This window comes from Chinchilla lanigera, unplaced genomic scaffold, assembly GCF_000276665.1.
Source record: "Chinchilla lanigera isolate Chin_1 unplaced genomic scaffold, ChiLan1.0 scaffold00069, whole genome shotgun sequence".
Taxonomy (NCBI): domain Eukaryota; kingdom Metazoa; phylum Chordata; class Mammalia; order Rodentia; family Chinchillidae; genus Chinchilla; species Chinchilla lanigera.
This window is the reverse complement of record NW_004955470.1, coordinates 10,472,389-10,486,395: the sequence shown is the minus strand read 5'-3', so window position 1 is coordinate 10,486,395 and position 14,007 is coordinate 10,472,389. Positions and strand designations below refer to the sequence as shown.

At 54.5% G+C, this 14,007-nt stretch overlaps 1 protein-coding gene across 1 annotated transcript; it reads left to right on the top strand.

The window, feature by feature from the left end:
* Positions 1-442: 442 nt before the first annotated feature.
* On the top strand, positions 443-2,590 carry LOC102003755. The gene is made up of 3 exons (XM_005400841.1): positions 443-488; positions 1,204-1,682; positions 2,399-2,590. Exons 1-3 carry the CDS (start codon positions 443-445, stop codon positions 2,588-2,590), a joined length of 717 nt encoding a protein of 238 aa, XP_005400898.1.
* Positions 2,591-14,007: the final 11,417 nt, after the last annotated feature.

Here is a 14,007-nt window from a genome sequence, read left to right as displayed (position 1 = left end):
GTCTCGGGCCGCGAGCCCGGGCTTTCTCGCCGCCGCCCGCCCCGCCGTTTCCGGGGGACCCGGACGCCCCGGGGCGCTGCTGTCCTGGTGCGCTGCGGGCGGCCCTGCCGCTGAGGGTGCCTCCCCGGCCCCTGGCTTCTGGTTGTTGAAGCAGGGGTGCTCCACGCCGGACAGCGAGGCAGCCCCGCAGGGTCACTCCTCCTGCCGTCTCCCCGGGAAGTCCCGGTAGCCGCGGTGCGGCTGGTAGTCCGCGGACGCGTGGCTGTGGGCGCCTGAGCCGCGCGGCCGTGGACGGGTGTTGCTTAACCTTCCCGTATTACCGAGTGAGCAGATGCTGTTTGCCGCCTCCCGTGTAGAGCGCCTGGCACCGCCTGGCAGAAGGTGGCCCTGCCTGGCTGTGCATGTGGAAGCAGACAGAAGGGCCGGGTTCAAGAATGGGGCTATGGCCACCTCCTCCGCTGCCTTGACCTTGGGCAACAACTACCTCCGTGCGTCCATCTGTGTAAACCCGACCTTCATAATACCTACCTTTAGAATAAGGAAACAGGATCCGAATCTATAATCCGGCCCAATTTTAAATTGCTGTATTCAAAAGAGGTGTAACAAGGTAGGCAGGGTGGTGAATACCTGTGATCTCAGCACTCCGGGAGGCTGAGGCAGGAGGATTGCAAGTTCGAGCCTCGCCTGGGCAACTTGGTGACTTAATGAAACCCTGTCTTAACATTAAAAATTAAAAGGGTTGGGGATGTAGCTCAGTGAAAGGCCCTTAGTTTGATCCCAGTACCACGCACACGCACGCACACACAAATGCGTAACTTCATTGACCCAGGTTTTTACATCCGAGCTCTGTAAACTTCCTTGGAGTCGCAGTTCTCACGCCTCTCTTCCTGCTCTAGCCTCGGCACAGTTGTCACCAACATCCTACAGCCCAGCAGCCAGTTCTCAGCGCCTGCCCTTCCCAGAGTTCTGTGTGTGCGGCACTTCCCTAGCCATTAGCACTCTGCCATCCCTTGGTCTCTCGGAGACGGTTCGGCAGAGGCCCTCACAGTTCTGACACCCCCACCGCACCCCACCCCCGCGCTGCTTCCTTGGAGGGTGAGCTGTCTTCCCAGCCTCCGGAGCAGCGCTCCCAAGCCAGAGGTGGCCCTCCATGTTTCCTCCGAAGTGCGCTTCAGTTGCTTTTTCTGTTCTTTGTGTTTTAAGAATGGTTCGTGTTTTGCTTGCTCCTGGCCCAGGCTCCCTCTGATTCACTTCCAGCCTGGCAGCTGTCCTCTCTGGAGCCCCGACCTGTCTGCCTCAGGGTCTCTCCGAGGTCGCTCTGTGCAAATGAAACCAATTCCTTTCCAAGCCAGCTCTTCTTCCGGTCTCTGCTAGGCCACCTCGGCTCCCAGAAAAATCCCCTTGCCGTCTTGACCCTTTCCTTCCCACTGAGCAAGCCCCTAAGAGAAGGGAGCACAGGGCCCCGGACGCCCCCAGAGCGGGTTCACTCTGCCCCAGGATGCCGAGTCCGAGAGCTCCTTCACCGCCTCTGGGGTGCCTTCCTTTCCCTCTCCAGCACAGCGCCCTACGTTGACGTCATTCCCGGCCGCACTGAGGATGAACCTCGGCTGAATTCTCAGCGCCCACTGGCCGTAGCCTCACGTAGTGGCGTCATCCCCTTTCCCAGGTGGGAAACTGGAACGGTAAGTGAAGAGCTGGGGGTGGCACCTGAACTGCCTCCAGAGCTCCCTGCGCTCCCGCCCCACCACCACCCAGGAGTCCCCTTAGTTACTGGCGTCTTCCACTTCCCCCTGCTCACCTGGACAGCAGTGTCTTCCGGGCCTGCCTAAAACCCCTCTGTCTCATCCCCTGGGCCCCATGCCCCCCACAGCCTCCTCCAAGTCCCCCTGTGGCAGAAGGATGGGACGTTTGCTTTCGAATTCAGCCCTGTGAGGCCACACCAGTATCCTGGGGCCACCTTATAAACTGAGTTGGTGGCTTCAAGCTCTGGAAGCCACCAGCTTTGAGTCAAAGTGTTGCCGCTCCCTCTGAAGGCTCTGGAGACCTCCCTGCTCTTCCAGCGTGGTGGTTCCAGGTGTTCTTCGGCTCGTGGCACCATCCTGTCCCTGCCTTTGTCCTCACACCTCTGGCCCCCAGTGCCCTCTCTCTGGAAAGACCCTTGGCTTTGGGTTAACGGCGTACCCTGAGCCAGGATGCTCCCTGCGCAGTGTCCACCTGCAGCATCTAACAGACCCTGTCCAGAGTCAGCTCACAGCCACAGCGCTGGGTCGGCTGTCCCACCCACAGGCCAAGCACACCGCTTCCTTGAAGCCTGCTTTCTCTAAAAATGTGCACCGTGTATATTTGTGCATCCTACTTTCTTAGTGCACCCGTCATTTCACTATTAAAATGTCTTCAGCAACCAGTAGCGGAAGAGCAGACCATCTGTGTGGAACCTGAGCTTGCCCTTCGGGGCCTCCTGCCTCCGCCCCGCCCCGCCCACCTCCTTCCCAACTCCACCGAGGTCACCTGGTTTCCACCTGCTGAAGTGCAGAAGCAGCAAGGAATCGCGTGTCCCTTACCTCACCCTTCAGGACCTCCTGAGGCATGAAGGACACCCAAGGTCAGGTGCAGGATGAGGTCCCGGTCGACCCTAGAGCCCTTCAGACGCATGAGCCTGTGACCTGGGGTCGTTTATCTATCCTCTCTGGTGGGGGATACGCCCAGGACTTCCCACCCCCACAGACACGTGTCACAGGTAATCAAGTCCCTTCTGTAAAAGTCATAGCGTTTGCGTGTAACCTGCATACGTGATCCATATCAGAGTTTAGAAAGCGAGAGCAACATAAATGCTATGCAAGTAGCGGTGACACTGTACTGTGTAGGGAGTCAGGCCGAGGAAAAGGTCTGTACGTATTCAGGACTGATGTGACTTTTTCCAGAGTGTTTTCCGTTTGCGGTTGGATGAGCTCACAGATGTGGAACCGCAGATGCGGGGCGCTGAGTGTGATTGTACTCGTGCGGAGACTTGTGAGGATTAAGCCAGGCCGAGTGAACAGATCTGTTGTGGGCTGTGCACAGTAAACAGATCAGCTTTGCAGTGACCTGGGTCTTCGCCCGCCATTCAATGAAGCGTCACCCAGCCCCGCTGGAGGCCGGGCTGCACTCCAGGGAGCGGCCCCAGTGCCAGCCCAGCCCAGAGCAGAGCACGGACCTGACGAGGGTTTCGGGGAAACTGAGGAAAGACTAAGGGATAAAACCAGCGCACAGAGGAAGGCGGAGTGTGACATGCACCCACGTCCTGGGAATGGGGAGAAACCTTTGGCTCTAGGGATGGTGGCGGCACTAGAATGGCCAGGGTACCCAGGCAGAGCTGCCGCTCTTTGGTGGCCTGATGTCCAGGCCTGTGTGCATTCTAGGGACGCCCAGGTCTGACTCTCCGAGGGTGCTTAGATTCACGCACTCCGATTTGTGTGCTCTCTACTGACCAAAGCAAAGGAGGCCATTTATTTTGGTAAAAAGGGAAAGAATTTATTCAAAGCTGGCCCCCAGGAGGTAGAGGGGCCTACTTGCTGCGAAACATCATCTGCCACATCCAGGTCTTCTATAGCAAGGGACAGTGGGGGAGGGCCCGCAATGGCCAGGGAGACCTACCCAGGGCCTTCCAGTCCTGCCTGGACCAGCCTTTCCTCCTTGCCCAGGGGAACGAAACTGGACTTGTCTGTCCCTCTGGGCTGACGCGCAATGGGCTGCTGTGCCCTGGGCCCTGGACTCCGGAGGCGTGGAGAAGCCACTGTCTCTACGCAAACGAGTCTAACTTAGAGTTCCATGCTGCAAGGGGTTAAGGGACCTCGGGGGAAGAGGGCTCCTCTTTCCCCCTCCCCAGCGTTGTGAGAAGCAGCACCAGGAATTGTCAGGGGACAGAGAGGGTGACAGGGACCAGAGGGTGCTGCAAAGGCCGCAGGAGTCCCTGCAGCGGCCACCACCCCTCGGGTCCCTGCACCGTGCGCCCGTTGGTGATCCTTGGTGACCTGCCGCGGATCCTCCTGTGCCACCTAAGGCAGCCAGAGGGACTTTATCTGTTCACAACCAGAACCAACCGCCGTCACCCCAGCTCCTCCCAGCGCCTCGGGAGGGAGGGGTTCTGGTGAGTGACATTTTCTTGTTGATTAAAGATTAACCAGAAAGTCCCTTGTGCTGGAACGCAGTTGAAATCAAGCATGTGCACGGCACCCTGAGATCCTTTCTCGGGCAGCGCAGGTTAGGAAGGAAAGGGGTCCTTTTCGAAGTTCTGAGGTTGGGGTGGGTCCTATACACCTCGTCCTTCGGGGCTAAGCATGCAGCAAGTAGAGTGGAATTTGCTTCAAACTGCCTTAAAAGTTAGCAAAATTCACTTGTTTCTTTGCTTTTCCGCCTCTAGGTGAAGCCTTAAGGTTTCCACTGAATGAGGGCTGTGGTTAGTCAAAGTCTGGTTATTCATTGACACATTTCAGGAGGGAGAACTTCTCAGATATAAAGCAATGCCCACCTAACACGCTGCTGAGCTGTGCTCATGTTCTTCCCTTCAGAGCAGGGACGCCTGCTTTGCGGGTGCTGTGTTGTGACCCTTTGGCGCTTGGCTGATGGCAGTGCCGCGTGCTGTCAGTGTGCTGGAGAACTTCAACAGGAAGTGGGCCGGGACTGAGCGCTGGTCCCACGGAGCTGGAGCTGGAGCAGGCTCTGCACTCCCGACCACACAGCATCTCTCCCTCCGCCTCAGCGAGCAACCCTTCCTTCCTTCCTGGAAGCTCCTCTTCTCTGAGCATCCACGGGGCGCACAGCCAAAAAGTGCCTTGCTTTCTAGCAATTCCTGCCCATGTGATAGTTCACGATGGCCCCTGATGAAAGGCCTGGGTGATCTCTTTGAACTCACCAGAGCATTGCTGACATTGTGAAGTTGGAAGTTAATTCTTCTTGAAGGAAAAGTATGGGGTAAAATTCAACTATTTAGGAATAACAACATCTAATACAAACATGTTTAATTAGGTACTACAAGTTGAACATCCTTATTCTGAAAATCCAAAATCTGAAAGACTTTAAAGTTCAAAACTTGCCCAGCACCAACCTGACACCAGAAGTAGGAAATCCCACACCTGACTTCAAGGAACAAGTCACAGTCAAAAACACAGATGCTCCGAAAGTATTACATGAGATGACCTTTAGGCTCTGTGGGTAAGGTGTACATGGGACAGAAGTGAATTTTGTGGTTAACCTGGGGTCCCACACTTACAAAATTTCATTATGTATTTGCAAATATTACAAAATTTGGAAACCTAAATTCCTGAATTCTTTCGGTCCCTAGCACTTGGGTAAGGGACTTGTGTTGTGACTGTTTATGAGTGCTGTAGTTATTGACGGCTGCCGTTCATTCTGTTCATCCTTTTGTGTATTCGCTTTCTGTTGTGACACAAAACCTGTCACACACAGTTTAAAGGACTGGCTTATGGTTTCAAGGGACTCAGCCCATGGTCAGCTGGCTCCAAGGCAGGAGCACCGTGGTGGAAGGGCGTGGTGGAGCAGCTGAATGCATGACAGCCAGGAAGCAGAGCCAGAGAGCAGGAGGCCAGGAACCAATACAGACCCCAGACCACACCTCCGTGACCCGCCCAGACACCGGAGAAATGTGCTCCAGTGATCCCCGGGGTGACTCCCAAGGCAACCCAGTGAACACAGTGAACGTTAAGCTCAGCAGTTTGTCAAGCACATTGCTAACCCTCACCACCTACCCAAGGAAACAGGTTCAAAGGCCTCAAAGTTGCCTCAGTGAACAAAGTAGCTGTCTTTTCCCTCGTGATCTCTTTTACATATTGGCTTACAACGTGTCTGAGCCATGCAACGAAGATGACCACTCATTTGATGTTGAATTCTTAACAAGGTTGTGGACTCTTTCCCATTTCTCGCTGATTATGTGAAGCCCTTCTAAGGTCTGTGGCGGGTCAGGCATGGCCCGGTGAGGGCAGGGTCCTGGCACAGACTTGGAGGGAGCCATGTCCTGCTGCCCAGTCAGAGCCAGGCCTCACAGGGCTGGTTTCCTATTGCTGCACAGCAAATCACCACCAACTTAGGGGCCTGCACGCCACAAAGCAAGATTCGGCCATCCTCCGGGTCAGAAATCAACCCTGAGCTCCCCGGGCTAACGTCGGGCGGTGGCAGGCCAGGGTCAGCTTTGGAGGCTCTGGGTGACCACACGAGTTTTGCTTTGTCGGCTGCACCCCTCCACTGGGGCGCTCCCCAGCCTCAGAGCCCACCTGATCCTCCGCCTGCTTCCGTGTTAGATGCTGTCTGCCTCCTGCCTGAAGGCCCATGTGGTCCCCTCCTTCCCAGCTGGAGAATCCAGCAGCATCCCCTTCCTGGAGCGAAAACCCCGACTTTCCTGGGCCAGGTCCACTTAATGTGTGCGGAATGTGGGGGAGGGAACGTGGCTGCTGTAGGCATGGGCGTGAGGACACTTCCTGGGGGTGGAGCCCCAACCCAGCGTGGTGAGTTGGGAGCATTGAGGACACTCTCTTTCCCCACTTGGGCAAAGCCCACCCCCATTCAGGAGTTACGCTCCCCACGTGGGAGCCACCAGAAGAGCACAGGGAAGCTGTGGTTTCATCAGCAAGGAAGTAGCACAACTAAGAAAGATGCTTTAGATCCAACTACAAAATTATAGGAAATACAGACAGCAGAGAACGTGTCTAGCTGTATTAGGAGTACAATTAGCAAAAGGTAGTCTGTGAAGTCCCGGAAGGACAAAGGGCCTGGCTCCTTGCACCGCTATTGCTAAGGGAGGTAGAAAGAGATCAGCATGGAACCTGTGTCCAAAGACATAAACACTGACATTTTCTACAGCTCAGCGAGAGCATCGGATGTGCATTTTTAAACATGTAGGGGAATGTGAGGCGTGGTGATTAGGGATGTGTGCTCACACGACACTAAAAAGAGCAGGAGCCTCTTATTTTGGGAAGATATGCTTGAGGTGCCGGGAGCTGTGGCTATGAGACCCTGCGTTATCCTGTTGTGTCACTTCAATAAAATATGAGAGGCAGAGTACTTAGAAACCAAAAAAAGGGATTATTTTGCTCACAGTTCTGGTGGAAGGTCAAAGGGCCACACTGGTCATGGCGGAGTGGCATGGCCGCCTAGGGCATCCCCCAGGAAGAGACAGGAAGCACACATGTGCCTGTTGCGCTCTGTCCCATTTCTGACAAATCCAGCTAGACCCACTCCCGGGCGGCCCCCTGATCGTCTCATCCTCAGGCTTCCTAGCGACCCCCCAACACCACAGTCCGCTGAGGTTTGCACCACTCACTTCCTCATGATAGGGACCAGACCTCACACGTGAACCTTGGGACACTCAAGGCACAAGGGGTTCTTGCCTTAGACTAGTCCACGTGACCATCCACTCACGCCGCATACTTTCCTGTGGGTGTGCCGTGGTTCTTGCGTGAGAAACCAAAGTACAGATGATTGAAAAAGAAAAAGAAAAGATAGATAACAGGAAACAGAGGGACAGGTATTTTGCAAATGGGAACGGAATAGAGGGACAGAAGCGGGGAGGAGAGGATGTGAAAAGAACAAAGACTGCTGACTGCTGTGTCTGTGGACCGACTCCCGATGAGGAATGTGATCATGCTCCGCTGCAAACACGTCCTCATAAAAATAAAACTTAAAAAGCAAAAGCCCCGCACACGATGCAGATGATACCAGGGGAGATTGGCCAGGCGGTGCCACGAGGGTGGGGACAAGGGACAGGCAAGCCACCGAGGCCACGGTATTGGCTGGATGAGACCAGCATGCCCAGTATGTGGTACTCACTGTAGAGACTGAGTGGATGCGTGACATCTGCATAGGTGGCACTGGGTGGGAGGAGGTGACCGGCCACACACTGGGCAAGACAGGGACGCGTGTGCTGCTGCTCAGCTTGTCCCAATGTGTCCAGAGAGGGAGAACAGCTGCAGCCCCTGAGACGGCTCCTGGCCCCCTCTGTCCATGGGGCCTTCAGCAGCTCAGCTCACCCTCATGCCCTGACCAGACTTCCCTTCGGCTGCAGGAGCCAAGACTGGCAGCAAGCAGTTCACAGGGTGCAGCTGAGAGAGAAGAGGGTAGGGCTGGGGCCGGGCCAGAGCTGGGGCTGGGGCTGGGGCTGGGGCTGGGGCCGGGCCGGAGCTGGGGCAGGGGCTGGGGCTGGGGCTGGGGCTAGGCCCGGGGCCAGGGTTAGGCTCTGACTGCAAAGTTGGAAGCTGGCAGGGGAAGGAGAGACCCTGCCAGACTCTCTGCTAGCTCCCAGTGCACAATGCCCTCGACAGAAGACCCAGTGAGTTTTCTGGGTTCCAGGACAATTTTGTTGGAGTGTGGGTCCCTAAATACCTGAGCTCCCTTTAGAAATGAAAAGAAACAGCTCTTCTCTAAGGAAGCGGCACCATGGCTGTCTGCTCTGCAGGGGAGCCTTCTATAACCACTCAGAGTTCCCAGGAAGGAGCTTGGAACCGCTGGGAAGAGCAGTCCCCCAGGGAAGCCCCTTCGGAAGCTGCCTTGGCATTGTTCACCGGAGGTGGTGATGCCAGGCTGGAGGGGCCGGTGCTGCTAATCTGAAGCCTGAGGCTTTGGGAGGCAGCGGCCAGCGGGAGCCCCAGTACTGGAGCTCAGGGTCCTGTAGAGCCCTCCCCACGGTGGTCGGAGGCTCTGTTCCACCTTGACTCCCTGTGTTTGGGATCGGAGGCGGCACAAGCCCAGGATGACCTGCCGTGGGCCCCGAATCCTCTAAATTCCTGGAGATTTATAGCGGGGTTCCCAATGAAGCGGCAGGCGGCACCCTGCGAATCACCTCTCCAGCCAGTCGGTAGGCACAGTGGGCGTGCGAGGCTGCTGCAAAAGCCAGCTGAGCCTCCGACCACCTCATGCCACAGCTCCTGAGAGCAGACGCTGCTGCTGAACCGGGATCACTGCTGCGGATGCTGTTGCATTCGCCCCTTCCCCGCTGAGCGCCACTGAACAGGCTATGGTCCTCTTTACTCCTCTGGCAGAGGTTGGCAGGGGGATTCTGGGCAGAGGCTTGGGGGTGTGGGTGTGTGATAAACACCTCAGCACCTGCAACTTCGGGGAGCACTCTGAGGAGTCTTCCGCAGCTTCTCAGAGGCTCCGTAGCAGGACCGCGCCCTCCTGCCTGCCCTTCCACCCAGCTCACGTGCTCCTCCCCCTCCCTCGGGTTTCCCAGGACCCCTTGGTGCAGCTTGAGGGTTGCCGTGCTCAGTACTCTGTCTGGGGACCTGACAAGCAGGCCGCTGCAGCTCTGGAGGCTGGACTGCAGAGGGACCCCCGTCCACACGCGACCTCTCCTTGGGTGAGGTTGTCCTCGCTCTCCCTCCCTGTCCCTCCTGCGGGAGCCCCTCCCCCTGTGGCACTGAACCTTGGTTACCCATGAAAGGTCTCCCGGAGCACAGCCAGACTAGGGGTGAGGCTGTGACGTTGGCGTGTATGGGTGGAGTTGGTCAGTTGCCCACTGCTGTAACAAGAAGCCTGAAAGAAGAAACATGTGTTCTGCTCTGTGGTTTTGGAGGTTTTATTCCATAGCCTAAAACAGATTCTAAGGTGCAGACCCAAGGTACTTAAATAAAAGGTAAAATCTTTACCTTTCAAGCAGAGAAGAGCGTGGACGTTGATTTTCTCATTTTAGGGAGAGAGCTAATCATCACCATATAAAACACTCATCATCAACCAAGAAGAGGAACGTTTTGTGTTTGTGTCTTTTTGAGACAGGGTCTTGCTATGTAATTCAGGCTGGCCTTGAACTCACTTTGAAGGCCAGGCTGGCCTCAAACTCGCAGCAATCGTCCTGCCTCAGCCTCCTGAGTGCTGGTGTTACAAGTGTGCATCACCATGCTTAGCCAGAAGAGAAACATTTTGAACACTTAGGACACAAATAGTGCAGCATAGATCATTGTATTAAAATGTAGCGGGGCCTAGGAGCAGCGTGGTGGTGAGAAAGGATAGTGGTGAGGAGAACCTGTCACGGTCCGCCATAGCAAGCGCGGGCCATGACGTAGAAATGGAGACGGTAAGTGAGTGGTTACGTTGCGCACCCTGAGAATTTCACTAGGCACCGCAGGCGCTGAGGGAGGAACGTGATTTTTAGAACTGAGTTTTCACACTGGGATTCATGTTACACTGAGGCGAGATGCCTATGGGGCTATTTCAATGAGACACAAAGTTACTTTTGTGCACCAGAAACCTCTGGAGCAAGAACTCTCAAATATGGCCTGGCTACATTGTTTTGCATATTCTGGTGATATTTTTAAATCACTAAAGCTGACCATGTAAGAACCCTGTGTTCCTGGACCTACAATTAGCTCAAAATGTCAGCAACGAAACTGAAAAGTGAAGTTCGGAGTCCACGAGCAAAACAAAGGCAATCCCACCGCTTAGAAACTCCAGGTCATGACCTGACCCTCCACTGTGTATTTATTTATGAGGCTTTTGAGAAAGTAAAGTTTTTATATTTTACATTGTTCAGTGCTATATGTGAAAAGTATCTTCTGCCCAGTTACAGTTGATATCGACTAAGGTATTTTACCTTGAAGGATCAAATAAAAAAGAATTATCAAATAAGAAATGATAGCATTTATATGATGTTGTTAAATGTGGTTTTCTTTGTTATTTCTCTATTCTTTCTAGTTTAATCAACATGTATCTAATATTACAAGATGAGCTGTTCTTAAAACATGAGAACGACAGTGTTTCAGAGCTGATGGCCACACTGACACACTGCACTGAAGTCCGCACGTTTCAGTTCCGAAGTTCTGTGTATATATCCACGACTTCAGTGAATTGTACTCTGAGTAAATGCCATGAATCTGAACGTACAGAACACAGTGGTGCTAGCAAAGTCCTCTATTTTCCATCACACACATTTGAGTTGTACTGAGATTCCATTTTTGTAAAAAGCTTCTGTGGGGAGAAAACATTTTGAAAATCTACAAACTAACTGATTCCCACGGTTCAACTCCAGGCCTCTGATCTGAACTGGAAACAGATTTCTCCATTTTCCCAAAGACTGGGGCATTATTCAAATAAGAAAAACAGTTCACGCACGCCTAATTTGAAAATCCCAAGTCCGAAGTTCTCCAAATTCCCGAACTTGCTGGGATCAGAAAGTTCTATATCAACATGACACCCTGAGTGGAGAAGAGCTCCACACCCGACACCTCAGGACGAAGTCCAAACCCAGGTGCGGGGACAGGATCCTGCTCCAACGCATGGATGGGGTGCAGGAAACACGAGTGATGTGCTGTGTAGTCTTGGGTCCCACTCCAGGATGCCTCACCGCACATTCGCAAATACTCCAAAACCCAAAATGGGAAGCACGTCTGGTCCCAAGCATTTTGAATTCAGGGTAATCAGCTTCCACGTCTGGAAGCCCCTCCCCTCTCTCCCCCCTCGCTATTCCAGCGCTGCCATCTCCGATGCCACAGGGTCCTGTTCTTCAGTCACTGACTGACCCAGATGTGCCGCTTTTCGAATTGTCTGGCCCAGGATGCCTCCCTCTTCCCCAGCCAGTCCTTTGGGCCTGGGCTCTGGTCTCCCTGGGCTCTCTCCTCATCTACACTTTTGCCGAAAGATGAGTGGAATCTTTTCTACCTAATAACAACAGAATTCAGGTAGTTCTAGCACTTGATTAACCTACAAAAAATTTTTAGTGGATCAAGCATTCAGAATTATTGACTGGGGGAGCTGGGGATTTAGCTCAGCGGCACAGTGCCTGCCTGGCAAGCCCAAGGTTGTGAGTTTGATTCCCAGTACCAGGAAAAAAAAATTAAAAAAAATAAAAAAAATAAAAAAATAAAACAAAAAAAAGAGAAGAATTATTGACTGGGAAATACTACTTTAGTCTTTCCTGCTTCCACATGGAAATACTTGCAGGATGAAGAGGCTTTGGAGGAACCTTACTTTGCACACTGAGATACTTGGTGTGTGTTACCTTTTGCTGCATAACAAGCTGCCCCCAAGCTTGGTGCTTAGAGCAACACACATGTATCATGGCACAGTACCTCCAGCTCAGAGCTCCTGGCCCAGCCTCCGAGGCTACCTCTTCAGGAGGCAGCCCACTCCTGGTGTCCAGGCAGTGTCACCAGGCTGTTGGGTGGTGGCCTCAGCTCCCAGGGGCTGCTTTAAGGGGCCAGCGCAGGTCCTTCGCCTGGGTCAGGTCACAGGGGAGCTGCTGAGCCGCAGGGAGACCAAGAATGGTGTCCAGGGCAGAAGCCACAGCTCTCTGTGACCTAGTAGCAAAACGACATCCTATCACTTCTTCCCCGTTCTATTTGCTGGAAATCAGCCCCGCGGTCCAGCACAGACTCAGGCACAGTATTAGAGGATGCGTGACCCTGGGGCTGTGGGGCACGGGAGGTCATCACTGAGCTGGTCATCGTGGGTGGTCATGAGGGAGAACCCTCACGCTCCTCCCACAGGCCCTGCTGTCTGCGTTCATCTTGCCTCGCAGGCAGCAACGAGGAGACCCCAAACTCCGGAGCAGGCAGCTGTGGCTTGAATGTCCCCTCCAAACCCCTGTGGCAGCTTAAGAAGTGGGACCAGCTGGGACCTTTCAGAGGGGATGCATGGCGCTCTGCCCTTGTGAGCGGAGGGACCTGTGTGCAGATTCATGGGTTCGTAGGTGAGTGGGTGGATTTGCCCTGACAGTGAGCTCTCTCTGGTGCACTGTCTCCACCAGCCCGCATCATGACCGAGCAGGAGGCAGATGCTGGCCCTGTGCCCCTGGGCATCGTAGCCTACACATCCACGAGAGGGATAAACCTCCATCTCTTCAGTCACCCCTCTGTGTGGCCCAGTCAGAGCAACAGAAAACAGAGCAGGGCACACCATGGACGGCGGACTCCACTCTCTTCCTGAGGTGGACACGAACCCATGGTTTCCCTGTCCACATCTCGCCAGCCCTGTGTCACCATCCACATCTGACACAGGGATGGAAATGACACTCTGGTGGTTGTACAGCGCTCCTTACCATGCTGGCAGTGATGAGTGGAACTCCACCCAGGGCAGGGGCAGGGCCGGGGCAGGGGCAGGGGCAGGGGCAGGGGCAGGGGCAGGGTATGGCATAATCCTGCCTCATCCCCAGCTGTTGGTGTCACTGTGAACTCTGTGAGCAGTGTGATGTGTTGAGGAGAACAAAATTCCCCCCATTGCAGGCAGAGACACAAAGTCGAGTGGACTCGGAGCTCACTCACCTGCTTGCCCAGCTGACGTCCTGAGCTGGCTGCTGGGGCTCCAGGACACAGTGCCTGAAAGTGCCCAGGTCATTGGATGTGCAGCCCAGCTCACCCAGGCGGCAGCTGCAGTAGGACGGGGTGGTGAGCTGGGTTACCTGTCAGTGCCACTGCTGATATATTAGCTTCCATCTGCCAGGCCCATGTGCACGCGTGTGAGCAAAGGTATCTATGTGCAAGGCTGCCCCGGGCAGGGGGAGGGGACTCACACCCTGAGGTACAGAGCAGAAGAGAGGATGGTCGCAATCTGGGCACATGACGGAGGATCACCACTCCTGCTAGGAACCCAAGCGGTGACAGAGGGACCCTGACCAAGGGAAGGCTTTGGAGTTTATCACTTCCCAGTGAGCCTCAAAGCATGTGGGGGTTCCAGACTCACTCCAAGCCATGATCTTCGCTGCACAAATTCAGTTGCGGTTTCAGGCCTGCTGGCTGGCAGGGGAGCAGAGAGCTGGAGCTCCCGAATCAGCAGGAGCAGGCGCAGGGCAAGCGCAGGGAGGAGCGTCGGCTCCCAGGGAGAGCGGAGGCCTCCTGAGCACAGATTGCGCGAGGGGGAAGAGCCTGTCGAGAGCTATTTTAAGGCCCTGTGCATTAACAGAAGAGGCACGACTATTCTTAGCTCAAGTGCATAAACTTTTATTAGCTCAGCCTAAGAGTAAAGATCAGGGTGAATTTGTGGGTCCTTCACTTCCATCTTGAGTATTCTTCCCAGGTCTTGAGAAATCATACG

Bases quoted from the DNA above. Each gene is read 5' to 3' on its own strand.
- LOC102003755 (XM_005400841.1), top strand. From the start codon at position 443: ATGGCCACCTCCTCCGCTGCCTTGACCTTGGGCAACAACTACCTCC. The intron at 489-1,203 runs GTGCGTCCATCT...TTGTGTTTTAAG, and splicing joins CTTGGGCAACAACTACCTCC to AATGGTTCGTGTTTTGCTTG. The intron at 1,683-2,398 runs GTAAGTGAAGAG...AAATGTCTTCAG, and splicing joins CCAGGTGGGAAACTGGAACG to CAACCAGTAGCGGAAGAGCA.